This window comes from Oryza sativa, chromosome 11, assembly GCF_034140825.1.
Source record: "Oryza sativa Japonica Group chromosome 11, ASM3414082v1".
Taxonomy (NCBI): domain Eukaryota; kingdom Viridiplantae; phylum Streptophyta; class Magnoliopsida; order Poales; family Poaceae; genus Oryza; species Oryza sativa.
The window spans coordinates 25,157,473-25,171,858 of record NC_089045.1 but is presented as its reverse complement, the minus strand read 5'-3'; the positions used below and the strand labels follow the sequence as shown (position 1 = coordinate 25,171,858).

The 14,386-nt window shown below is 38.3% G+C and overlaps 1 protein-coding gene across 2 annotated transcripts; it reads right to left on the bottom strand.

Moving 5' to 3' along the window:
* Nucleotides 1–5,444: 5,444 nt before the first annotated feature.
* LOC4350871 (peptidyl-prolyl cis-trans isomerase CYP23) lies at nt 5,445–10,440 on the bottom strand. 2 transcript variants are annotated; one of them, XM_015759779.3, is made up of 9 exons: nt 10,230–10,440; nt 9,315–9,428; nt 9,081–9,229; nt 8,645–8,717; nt 8,475–8,564; nt 8,081–8,120; nt 7,211–7,293; nt 7,056–7,093; nt 5,445–5,743 (listed from the first exon to the last, which is right to left on the bottom strand). In XM_015759779.3, exons 1-8 carry the CDS (start codon nt 10,365–10,367, stop codon nt 7,073–7,075), a joined length of 708 nt encoding a protein of 235 aa, XP_015615265.1. In that variant the 5' UTR covers nt 10,368–10,440; the 3' UTR covers nt 5,445–5,743; nt 7,056–7,072. The 2 variants fall into 2 exon arrangements, with proteins under 2 accessions (XP_015615265.1, XP_015615264.1); XM_015759778.3 differs by having other exon boundaries at nt 5,445–5,740.
* Nucleotides 10,441–14,386: the final 3,946 nt, after the last annotated feature.

Sequence of the window (14,386 nt, the reverse complement as noted above, 5' to 3'; positions counted from 1 at the left end):
ACTAGTACATGGGCAGTCCAGTCCATATATAAGAAGAGCACGTACGTTGTGCATGCGTACACGTTGCGTTGGGGACAAGCTCACATACGGTGATAGAGACATGCATGGGGACATGCATGCATGTTGGTAGCTAGCAACAATAAATAATAATATTAGCCATGTCAGTCTCACACGGTTAAAGTGTTAGTCAGGACATGTTTAGTATAACTCCAGCTTCTAAATTTAGCTTCAGGAGTTGGGTCTAGAGTAGAATTGTGGAGCGGCCTAAATCAGCTCCACCTCTCTAGTTCATTTTGTAAGAGCGCTCCACCCAGCTCCGGGGCTGAAACTGTTTGGCTGAACTCCGGCTCCAGAAGAGGTGGAGCTGGAGCTATGCCAAACAGTCTCTTATAGTATAGTTTAAGGATAAAGATATCTTGTGGTTGTAGCCCGTTGTAATTAAAATGATCGATATCCGTTATCATGTCTTTTTTTTTCTTTTCTAATATTTGTATGATGTGTAAATTCAGCTATATTTGCAGACGTCCAAAATAGCCTTGGATTAATTGTACCATTTTAGTTCAACGGTATGAGATCAATAAAGTTTCTTTTATCAAAAAAGGTGTTAGTCTCTAAGAGATTGAGCTAGCCATGTTACATGCCTAACTGGGAGCTGCTACAATAAGTACACGTAGCTAGCCAGTGCATATATGCATATACATGTGTGTCGTTATGTACATAAAGTTGTGAGAAGTGAAGAAAGCAATGCCAGCTTCAGCTTCAGTTGGCACTGTACTGATCCAGTGGACCAGTGGACGGACAACTGGTGCACTTATGATGTTGGATCGATCAATCGGCAATTGTGTGGGGCCAAAGGCAGAATGTGTCATAAGTTCTTTAATTTATTTTTAATTATTTCCCCAAGTTTAACAAAATAATTAATTCTCAGTTGAATGATATATGAAGATACTCCATTTTTTTCCCATATGGAAAATGGCATGTTTAAACGATGTCATTTGATTTGCATGTATATATAGGTATATATGATGCTCATGCAAAGAACAAAAGGCCAGTTTGGTTAGTTTGTTCTTGCATGGATGATCATATATATATCTTATTTGCTCTCGACGATCCTTTCACGTGCTGCCATGCATAAATAAATAGTTTATCAGATATTAGGGCACTCAACACCAACAAGATGTCGATCGGGTAAGAGTGGAAGATCATATGAAAATAATCAAAAGTATGAACTGCATTGTAACACCCTCCAATATGCAGTTAAGATCGAGCTGACACGCTGCATTATGCATGTGCTGATCAGATCATCCGGAGATTTGATCTGTGATTGCGTATCATGGTCACAGAATTAAGCATTTTTGCTTTGTCAGGTGGACTCACACGCTCACACACAAACTTTAACCAACAGATTAAATTAAATTTCAGCTTGTTGGTCAAGACAGCCCGGAGATGGGCCCTCCCAAAAAAATAGTAACTGAGAAAATCACATGGTATCAGTACGAAGTTTTAGAGGATTTTATTGCCGATTAAAAATTTAAAATAACCTCGTCTATATATTCTTATTCATGTAAGTTGAGTATTGCCCTCTCTCGTAAATTAGGATTGACATACATTATTTTTCTATTACAGGAAGAACGCATATTCGTAACCGCACTAACGCCTCCACGAATGCACCCCTTAACAATATATGCTCAAAGAGAAGAGATAGAAACCTCTCTAGCCTTACTAGAAATCCCATTGTGAAACGGGATGGACCTGTGGCAACTCATTCTCGCTAAAAATATTATGGTTTGTGAGACTGCATCCCATAACATAGTACTTTAGGCATCACGATTTAAAACTCTGGCGGTGGAGCTATACATACACCACAACTCTACTCGAATCTGGTGCTTCCACTAATATGTGAATCTTTTTTTTATTGCTCAAAAACCGCATCATGTATGCACTCACCAAATTTACACATCTATGAATCATGAAAGTGTCTCTTAACACATGCTTAAAGAAATGAAAACTAGTGACAATTCCCTAGCCTCTTACTGATTAAAATCCTATTGAAAGTGTACATCTAGGCTAGTCATAACCCAACCTTACTAAAATTATATTAAAACCGCACCTGCATGTATGTAGTATTTCTAATAACCGGTGGTGGAGCTATGTACCACGACGATGCTTCCACTGACACGTGAAATTTCAAGATTAGTTAGACGCGGAATTATCTCTTCCTTATATTCTGCAGGTGCTTCCACTGACATGTGAAATTTCAAGATGAATGAGACGCGAAGTTATCCCTTCCTCATAATTTGCATGACTCTATCCTATGACTCCTGTCACATCCTCAAACATGGCTAACTTCAAAGGGATTAACCATTCACATGCATAGCATAACTTGTTGGCTACATGCATGCATGAAAGCATGAAGCACCATAATTGGACAGCGCATATGAACAAATCAAGAAAAGAAAACCATCAATCCATTGTATTGCGACCATTCAACAGGGATGGAGGAAGTGAATTAATTCCCAAAGTTGATTGATTGATTGGGCCGTCTTTCCAAACCTGTGGGTAGGTTGCAACCATATTCTTGATTTACTTTTTCTGAAGATTATGTTAGATAAATAAACATGCATGTGCCAGACGTCCAAGGTTATCCATTTTTAATTTCCTTTTAACTTCTATATGTAGTTTCTTTATGGAGAAGGTTATGCTCCAATTGTATATGTTGACTTCATTCCTTACATCAAATTGGATGCTTGATCGTGAAGGTTATTTGGTTGGGAGAGGAGGGTGCATCTGCATTTTTAATATATGTCCTTGAATTAGCATATGTGTTTTGTGCCATTTAATTAACATAAACATATATGTTTTTCCTCCGCAAACACACTACATTACACATGGCTTTTCCTCGGTGTCAGAGACAATATTGCTACAGTATTTAATTCCCAAAAGGGTTTTGATTAAGTGGTTGTTAATTTGGTCGACAGACCAAGGATGCACAAAATGCATAATCTTGTCAAACTTTCTGTGGGGTACGTATGTGCATGCTCGTTACCCACGTAAAAACTCATTTTTATAGTTTATCTTTTACTTGCTAGTACAAAATTTGAAACAAGAAATTAAGTAGAATTAGGATAGGCAAAAAGAAAAAACTCGTTTGTCTGTCCACTTGCATCCCTACTTTTCTACCACTCTTATCTTAAGATATGATTAGCGAAATGATGGCACATATTGTATTAGCTAGGAAAAAATGTCACTTTTTTTAGTGAATGACTTTAGGGTAAAGATGAAAGAGAAAATACTTTTATAGGTGTGGTTGTGAAGTACAAATGAGTTGTCTGGTTAAACTTGTTTAACATGAAGTGTGGCAAGGAGAGGCAATGTTTTGGCATTACCAATTATACTCTGATAGACCTAAGCGCCACTTAGGATAAACACATCTAAAGGCCCCTTTGAATCGCAGGATTGAGAAAACGTAGGAATAGGAAAAACGTAGGATTTTGATAGGAATGTAAGTGTAAAACAGAGGATAACAAAACGCAGGAAAAACACAGGAATGACCGTTTGATTGAACCACAGGAAAAACACAAGAATTGGATGAGAGAGATAGACTCAAAGGAAAGTTAGCAAGAGGTTGAAGCTCTTGCTAAATTTCCTCCAAAATCTCTATAGGATTGTCCATTCCATAGGAATTTCAAAGGATTGGATAGGATTCAATCCTTTGTTTCAAAGGGCTTCATAGGAAATTTTCCTATAGGATTGAAATCCTCTAAAATTCCTATGTTTTTCCCCCAAATAAAAGGGGCCCTAAGTGTATACGACATCGCTAGCTAGTTAATCACTAGGCACTTGAAAATAACTTGTTAGAGCATCATTAAGAGTATCCCAATAATCAATTCCCAAAACAATGTTTTTTGGATCTCATAAACTGAATATAGGAAGTGAGAAAACCTATCTCTCCAACAGAAAGCTTCATTGATTTCCTATAATGAAAAGTAGGCCATCCCTTTAACTACCAATAGAGAAAATTAGTTTTTCTAAGCCGAACTCCTCCCATACGCGCACATCGCGCTATGCCTGCGCGCTCGAGAGAGCTATTGGGAACAAAAATTTGCTCCCTTGAAGTGAGGAACGAGATATGCGGAGTTGGAAACCTGAATTATTGAGAAACAGGTTAGGGATTCTGTTGGATGCAATTTTTAACCAAATTTTCCTAAATATGAGGATAGGGAATAGAATAAGTAAGCTGTTGCCCATGCTTTAGCTTAAAAAGAAATCCCTGGATGACTTAAAACTATTAATGTCAGAATTTTGATAACCCTATGAATTGCCTCACAAACGGCTTACCAGTCATCCCTCATTTGAAACATACTAATTCTTAAAACAGAAACATAAGAAACTATAGAATTATAGTGACTTAGTAAATTGACAAAACGCTCTCCTCACGAGAGAGGGATATACTACACAAAAGAATTTTTTTAAGCCAATCGAAAGGAATATCATAGGACTTTTCGAGTAGCTATTCCTTTGATCCAAAAAACCACACGAAAAAAGTCTTTTAGAAGATTGAATTCCTCCAAAATTTCTCCGAGAACCGAAGGGAGATGGGGGTTTGTTCCGTCACCTCTTTAATTTGCTTTATCCTTACGTACACGATACTCGTTAACTATGTGCATCGATGATACAGAGGCCAGACCTAACGAACAATGGGCGGAACTAAGATTCCATGGTTTCGTTGGATATATATATTTAATGGTGGAGAAATAAATCAGAATCATGTCTGGTCCTCCATGATAATTGCTGCCTGACATGGGACGACATGCCTCAACTTGGGGGCTTGGTTTTCAGCTGCTAGCTGCTAGCAAACGATGTACTCTCTCTGTCCAAAAAAAACTAACTTACGTGAGAATATAATTTCACCTAAGATAATAAATTGGATAAAAGGTTGTCCAGATTCGTCACCTAGATTGTTTTTTAAGACGGGGAAAGTAATATTAGTAGTACTCCCTCCATAAATGCTTATATTTTAGGACGAAGTATTATCCCGCAAATGCATCAGTAGTATAAACTCTCACAAAGTCACATGGATGGGATGGTGATTGTGACAAGTACAGTTATCAGTGCAGGCAAGTGAAGATATATATACAGGAAGAAATGGGATTAAGACAAGAATCAATGTATGTAGATGCTGTTATATTAGTAGTTAATTTCATGTCAGGAATGGTTTCTGCAATGTGCCCACATGTTGTGAAAATACTTGGAGGATATCTCTGATGAATCAACTGTGTCAATCAGCAATTGTATCATATATATGCTCTCCAAGTTTCCTTCGTTTTGAAATTTGAAGGATTTGTCTAGTTGGCGATTTGTGATATGTAAGAATCACAAATTCAGAGTGTATTCAGGCCAACAGACAATCTAAAAGGCACATGATCAAATTTTGAGATGTTAGGTGCAGAAATGGAGATGGTAATATACAATATTTTCGTAAAATAAGATACTAGTACAATGTATTTTTTGTAAAAGCAATGACAAATTCAGTATGATGTGTAGTTGTGTACAGATCCAAGTGTGCTGGAAAGATTAACAGAAAAAAAGAAGAGAGAATTATCCACACTTCTATTGAACTGTTACAGCATTTTGCTAGGATAAATGCACACAACATACAAATTCCATTCCAGGGGTTCCCTCGCCATGCTTTCAATATTCAGGCCTCAGCAATCAAGTCAGGGAGAAGCTTGAACCTGTTCTGCTGCATAACAGAGAAAACTGAATACACATGGACAGGCAAGTATGTGCAAAGAATGAAGAAATTCAACTACAAATTTAACTATGCATTCTTTCTCTTTCTGTAAGGACTGAAATTTTATGATTTTATCCTTGTAGCCAATTGATCAGCAGATCAAGTCAATTTTATGATTTTATCCTTGTAGCCCTTACTACTTGCCAATGAAGTACTGTGCTAAAAGGTCCGCGATAGAGTTTTTTTGGGAATACGCAAGCGGCGCATCTTTGTATTAAGAGGAATAAAGTTTATAAACAACGGATCCGAAAACTGAAAAAAAGAAGGGGACAGGTTACAGGACACAGAATGGAGCTAAAGGCCTAATCTCCGACTAGATTTTGCGACCGTGGAACCAAGCTAGGAAGAGGCAATTCTGGCACCGCTGCATTTACTAAGTGCCATAGTTCCGCCTCGGCAGCCATAACCTTCGCCACTTCGACCCAAGGCTTCTGTTGTTGGTTGAAGACCCTGTTATTCCTCTCCTTCCATATTGATGGAGAATGAAGACTTATTGATGGAAGAAATAAGAGATCAAGAAATAACTACTTTCATTTGCATTATCTGCTAACAACGTCGAATCTAACAGTTGAGAGAAGCCATTATCATTCAGTAAAGACTGAGTTATATTACTTATATAGTTCTAGCGAGATTAATCTCTACAGGGTTGATGAGAATAGAGAACCAACAGCCTGCTATCCGATGGTGACTCCCGGATTATCATTAAAACAAGACAGTACTGTACTAACACCTATTAGTCTATAACAAGCATTAGCATGGCACTAACTTTGTTGAAGGTAGCAGAAGTAATTAATCAATGAGGATACTAGCTCACAAGCTCAGTGGTGAGATCAATCATTAAGGAAATACTACAGAGATACAAGATGAAACTACATGTTCACTTATATGTTATATTTTTGGCGGACAGCCGAAAGATTGGCCGACAAAATTTCATTAAGATTTAGGGAAGATTATTACATGGTTTTGTCATGACATTAAATGTCGAGTTGATGGTGGTTAAATGAAATTTAGACAAGCTAATTGTTTAAGCGCTACCGAAGCTTTTACATGAACAAGATCACTTTTGATTAACCAAAATTAAAGAAAGATATGCTCTCCTGTCTAAAAATTGGCAAACTGATAATCTTCTGACAAACAGGACAAAACTGAAGGCAAGAAAGAATCAATATTATTTGGATATCATTTTCATTCTAAGTTTCTAACTAACAAGTTGCCATTTTGTAAATCATATTCTAATAAAAATCATAAACAAGAAAATCACCTAACATAACTCCAGCATCATGCAAAGCACTTTCTTCTCTGCAAAAACAAACATAAGTTAACTTAGTTGATCACATGAGCTATTTCTTTGGAATCTGCATTGAAGTCATAGCGTAAGAAGTTTTCCCCTTAACATTTCTAGCATAAGATTCTCACCCATCTCTCAACTTCTGATGCTGATTCAGAAAGTCTCCTCCTAAGAATGGACTTTTCTGCTTCACAGCTCTCTAAATCAACATCTGCATAAGATAACAAAATGTCCAGAAATGTGAACACTTCAAATCCGAATTACAAACATCTACATATAAAACTCTGTTTATGCCGGCTCTACACATATGCACTATAAAATATATGGATAAAATATACTGCATATGGATGTGTTGATATAAAAATATAGAGAAACATTGGAAAATGTAACATAGAACAGGTCAAAAAATATATATATCAGAGGCCTTAATCAGGACATGCGTAATAAACATGGCATGATAAAAGCGCTAGACAACTTGCAAGTACGGTATCAGAAATCCGAATATGGTAAGACATTTTGGTGATTGGGCAGAGATCAGAATAATTGAACTAAGAATATGGCATGAATTAATACTACTTCATTATTACGTAAAGGTCAGAACTTTAGATGCTAACATTATAGTTTCTTATCACATGACAGGGTTGCTTTATCAGCGTGGTACACACCTATCTAATCTCTATACATACCCAATGCCAACAATATTCAAATTTCCACCTGCCTGTTCCACTACTAGAGCAAATTCAACATTTGAATGGTACAAACTAAAAGCTTGAAATCTAAAAACATATACATTTTATTAAAAATAAATTCTAAAACGTTGTAAAGATGATCTCATCTCAAGGACATGCATTCTAAGGAAACACATAACACTGTATGTCAAACATTATGTGTTACATAATGCTAAATTGCATTTGGTTTGCATTATAAGATTTTAGAAGCACCAAAAGAGATAAATAGGAGATAAAACAAGAAACGTTTAATTCTTTTCAATTCCTTACCATAATAGTATGTTGACAGAATGCTGATACGCTCAATAGGCTGAAAATAACCAAAAAAAAAATGTTAATGTTTCATTTCATCATTTGTCATGTATGTAATACACTTTGACACGAAGTTCAAGAATATAATAGAAGTGATAAGATTGCGTAAGGGTTCAAGTATTTCTAAAGCCATGCGTGTTCAGTGAGCCTGCTTGGACAAAACACACACTAATGAGGCAAAAAAAAAAGGAATATCTATCTGACCAAAAACTTGAATACATTATTTTAACTACAAACCTTTTACAGAGGATTTGCAGCAGAGAAATCATTATGTGATTTAAGGAAAAACTAAAGGATGTTTTATGCCTACATAAAAGAAAATGCTGTACATTGCAGGTGGACGTATACATACCATTACAAATATGCCTTCTCTACGAGTTGGAAGTTGCTCAAGTTTTCTTAATGTATCATCACCTTTTGTGAGCCTTCCAAATACAGCATACTGAAATTATTATGAATCAATGTTTAATCATTTAAGCACCTGGTATTTAATCATGAACCACTGAAGAAATTGTTGAACACCTGTCCATCAAGGTGTGGTGCATCTCCAAGAAGGATGGAAAAGGAAGAACCACCACTGTTTGGATCAGAGTGCCTTGGAGAAGGGGGGGAAAAGGTGATAGGTGATGTTATATCATTGCAGGCATATGAAAATAAGTGATTTCATAAAAAAATCAAGATAAACGCCAAGGAAATTAGTTCATGATATTTTCTAGGACTACTTTGCCCAATAACTATCGCATTCATTTTGATTTAGACAAATAGACAAATTAACTATGGAATATATAAAGGATCTTCTTCAATACCTATCCTTTTATCAACCTGGTAATCATTGATAAACTTTTGAGGGATTACAGAAGGTACTACATGCTCATGTTGTTTTGGCTATAACCAGAAGGTAGCAAAAGTGATCTGTTAAAACATCAACAATGTATTCACAAATTGACAAAGGAAATACCTTCCCATGGACAGAATCCCCCTGACATGCTTGACAGTACTAAATTCACCAACAACCGATTTCTCTGCTTCCTCTTGCTGCTCATCATTCATGGGGGCAGTTCTACCACCCACAACAGAAGCAACTTGTGCAACAAAACCCTTGTCAACCTGAACCCAGTCATCGACCCTTTACATAATGAAACTGACAAAGTCGTTTAGCAAAAATGAAAGGTTAGCACTAAGAGGTAATTACCCGGAAAAAGTGATTTGTGTTGTAGCACCCAAGCCTCACAAGTTTGTAAATGTGTTCAACTGTCTTAGGAGCAACATGAGGAAAGAAGCCAAACTCAATGTCACCATGAGTTGTCTGCAGATCAAATTGCCTAATCAGAAATAAGAACAGATACTACCAACTTTGGATGCTATAGAACCAATTTTGCCTAGTGTGTATTAGCTGCACCAGGACATTAGCCAAGGCATTTCATAACAAATTGAAAAATAAAATGATGTGATATTATAACACCAATACGAGATATAGAATCTGAAATGGAAGAACATATCCAAAATATTAAGATATCCTGTTATTTTAAATCCTGATTAACGAGATAATTAGCTTCAGCCCTGTCACCGGCTTAAATAATAAAGATGCATACTTCCTCTTCCTCGTAAGTGTTCTTGTTCATTTTTAGGAAATCAGAAGTTTGTAGCAACGAATGCCACATGAGACTGGTTGCCTGATCGGCGTCCTGGCATTCTCCCAATTGCACACTAGGTGGCATACATCTAAATTTTAACCTAATCCTAGTAAAATCTCGCAATAAGCATAGGAACGGACAGTTCAACACTGCCTGCGCATGAGGATTGACACCTTGTACCCCTTGTTTTGCAACATCTAATTGCAACACAACTCTTAAATTTCCAACACAGCACTAAACCGATTCTCCAACAGTCGGACGAATCTGGCGAACAGCAAGAGCAACGGCGTCGGAATTCAGCGTAGATCTTCACTCACAACTCACAATTCCGAAATCTTTGATGAGCCTACGAATCTGACCGTGCCAAAATCCGACTTTTGGCCCCGTTTTCTCCATGAACCCCGGTAAAAACCGCTCCTTTCCTCCCTGATTTAGAACAGCAACTCGGGAAAATGAGGGAGATCGTGGCGAACCTGGAAGACGACGCGGGCGGATCCGAGGTTTGGGTCCGAGGCGTAGAAGCTGGTGGCGCCGTCGGTGGAGGCGGCCGCCGCGATGAGGAGGACCACGGCCGCCGCCGCCGCCGCGGCGTGGCGGAGCAAAGCCGCCATTTTTTTCTTCCCAGTTCCCACCTCCTCTCTCTCTCTCCTCTGGTTTAGCTGCAATTGTGTATACTGCAGAACTGAGGAGAGACACAAAGACAAGTGATTTTTTTTAAAAAAAAATGGTTATCCACAATTTCACAATTTTTGGCAATCTTTTTACATCTCAGTTCCCTTTCTTCCCATCACAACCCAAACCTCCAGGACAGCCGCCAATAGGTAGGGAGAATAGTGTTGGCTGACGGGGAAAAGCTCGACGGCGGAGGCCGCTGGCCGACGTGGCTCCCAACAATCTGGAGCGCGTGCGCGGTGCGGCCTGGTCCTACCTGTAATGGCAATGTCATCTTTACCTACGCGCATGAGGGCTGGGGCTTCCGCCTTGTCACCTTGGGCAAGCTCCTATCCCGGCCCCCAAGCTCAAAGCCACCCCCGCCGAGCTGCTCAAAAACCGATGTGTTCAGATATCCCTGAGCTCTGCCTCTCCTTCATGGAGGAGCACTGGTGGCTCTACCGCATCGTCTTTAAGGTCAATTCCATCTTCGCGCCGCCTTCCACTATCAAGCTTCTCGACAGCTGCAAGCCTTCTCCCCGCCCATCGCTAGTTGTCGTCGTCAGGGTTCTACCTACCGCCGCTGCCCAACGGCCGCTGCCCTTCTCCCTATCGGTCGCCAGCCACCGCACACCTCTTCCGTGACTCAACATCCAATGTCCTCTTCATGCGCACGGACGCTCATGGAGCCAGTGGTGCTCGGGATCGTGCTCAGGCATCACAATGTACTCCATCTCCTGTCTCTTGGAGATCTTCTCGCCAATCCCAATGGTGTGGCTGACACGCGACCCTGACCGAGAGAGGGAAGAGCGCGTGCGCTACGTGGATCCGGTCTGCGGCGGCGTGCGGAGGAAGAGATGCGACATGAGCCATTGGATCTCATGATCGTACGATTTAGTATTGCGTGTATATGTCAGGGTTGGAGTCACCGTCACCACTATGCTTTTTTTTAATTATATTAGTAAGTATATATTATTCCTTCCGTCCCATTTTAAGTACAGTTGTGGTTTTTTTTCCAACGTTTGACCGTCTGTATTATTTAATTTTTTTATGATTAGTATTTTTATTATTTTAGATGATAAAACATGAATACTTATTTTCTTAAGTTTTTCATAAAATTTTCAAATAAAACAGATGGTCAAACGTTGAACACTTCAACGTAAACTCACAAAATAGGATGGAGGAAGTATGTGCTAATTTACCGTTCTGATTTACTTGTCGAGGGAAAAGGTTCCCAACACCCTTAGCTTCAAACTCACCCGAGTTCTTCTCCCTCCATCCAAGCTCAAGCTAATTAGCCAAACATTGAATTCAACATGAACTCGGGTTCCAATAACAAGTTGGAAAACTGTCCTAAAATTCCAACTGATGTTTTTGCAAGGCATTCTTCCATGGGCCCTTGGAGCCCAACGGGCCGAGCCGGCCCAAATCCTTCTCTCTTAAAGCCGAACCTGATCTCGTCACTCATTGAAACTAGCAGCTCTTCACCGTCAGCAACAACAGCATATCATTCATTATTTTTGTCTTATTTTTCTCCTCTTTTTTTGCAGTGAAATTAAAGCTTCTCGATTTCGTCTTCTTTTTGGCCATCTCTCCTTTGGCCTTTTGGCAACCTAGGTAGCCTCTCGATCGATCGTCATGGCGTAGAAATCATTTCCATGTGTTGTACACGGTGCATCATTTGTCTGCACTCGCGGTAGAGTACACACGTACATACGTATACATGTATTTTATGTTTGTATGTATGTATTGTGTATACCTCCTTTTGGTTTTTGGTCAAAATTAAATGATTTGTTTGTACGTCCTTGCACAAAAAATAAAGCCATTCACGTACCTGACATGCATATTCTTCCTAGTATGATGATGTGTGTACGTGTATATATGCTTTAACTTTGGAGAAGAAATATTTGTAACGAATTTTAGTTTTAAAAAAACTATGGGTTTGTTTAGTTTGGAGGTAATTTTTACCCTACTAAAATTTGGTTACTTAGTAAGTCTTGACACTATCAAATTTGATTGTAGCATATAATTTGAACTAGTATGAACAAACATTGGTAGCAAACCAAATATTTGTTTGATTTTAGATAATGGAATAGAATATCCCCGTCTTTGCTCAACGACAGCAAGCATATCATTTTGCTTAATATTCGTTTGATACTACTGAAGTTGCCGAAATTTTATTCATGCAGAAATTGGCTCCAAAACCAAACATGCCTTACATATCTTGCGGATTTTCAAGCGTAACTTGGCGTGCAGATAATTTTTATAATTAAGTTCAATTAGATTTGATATACACTCTTGCTTGTGTGTTCTCTACAAGTACATTTTATTTTGTAATATAATAACTATATACATAATTAATCATCATCGTTCAGCGTCAAATAAGTTGATTCTTTGTGTGCCTTTCTGTATGTTTTTATCAGCCTCATCTTTTTATTATGCTTATACTTATTAGCTAAAATTTAAATTTTTAATCTAAAATTTAAAGTTGATTTTAGGGTTTTTCATCGTAGTTTATTTTTTAGCATTTGTTTTTAGATCGTTAAGAAAATGAATATAAAAATTTTATTCACAAATTATTTTTCATTTTTCATTTACAGATATGTTGTTTTGCTTTTTTTTTCTCCAATATGCCAAACAATGGGACTATATACAGATATGTAAGCGGGCCGACCCACAAATCTACTTATTTGTCAATAAGTGGTAATCCGCGGGTTTTCACGTCATAGTCTGGCTTGCCGCACCTAGAGATATAAGTGGGTCGATCCATAAACTCATTTATAGATCAAATTAGTAGGTAACCCACGGGCTATCCACTAATTTTGCCTATAAGCAGCTTAGCCTGCTTACAGCCTGTATATTTTTATTGATTGATTTTGCATGTATATATGAATGCATGGTATATGATGCATGAGCACAAATGTATATGGTTGCAATGCATGGTCAGATAATCTATGTCATGTAGCATGATGATGTACACGTATGTACTTTTGGGGCTACCCTCTGTGGTCCACGGTATGACGAATGCAGAAGTCCAGAAAACGAAAAATGGACGCTTAAATTAGTACGTTACACAAGTATATACCAAAAAATGCATGTTTGCATTGTGTGAAGGAATTTCAGACTTTTTTCAGGGTGAAATGATATATCAATATATGTGTTCAGTCATATGCCTGGTCCCAAAATTGGAAAACTAAATATTTTACCATGCCTAGCTAGGCTTCTTCACTTGTTAATTTGTTTGTTTGTGCAAGTGCACTCCAATCATCAGCAGTGCATGCCTTCATAATTAATTTACAGTCTAGATTGCATGCATTGCTAGCTACTTTCTGGTTTCAGATTGATATGTAAAGCTGCATTATATAATCCTGTTATGTGAATACATCATCTGTGGTGTGCATGTTTACATTTGGGGCCACTTCATATAAAGTCCATGATGATGTGACCAAATGGAACACTCCAAATAGGGGAAAAGGGTGGTTATAGGCTATACGGCCAGCAATTTTGGAAGGAAATAAATGTAAACCATAATTGTTTAACAAAGGCCTCTTAGAGGAAAACACTTTTGCTACATCCTCACACATGTCGACGTTGAAAGAACATCCTAAATTTTCATTAAATGTCCAAGAACTTCGATGTGACAACGCGCATAAGAAAAGGAAAAGGGGAAAGGTAATCTAGTTCCTCCGCGTCGTCGATCAAATTTTTCGTGAGTACATGATGCAGTGTAAACCTATAGCCCTTTATAAATGGACAAATTATTCCTTCTCTCACCCTCTCTCACCATATGAATTGAGCATCCATAATAATGCAACAAAAAAGCTACTGACCAACTGTTTTTGGAATTTCTTGGACACTGGAGGGATAGGATCAATTTGGCCACTTTTTCCCCAGAGGCATTTGTGCCCTTGCTTGTGTGGGCCCCCAGCTGCTTGCACACCTTGCATCATGCATCCTTTCACCATTTGAAACCCATGAG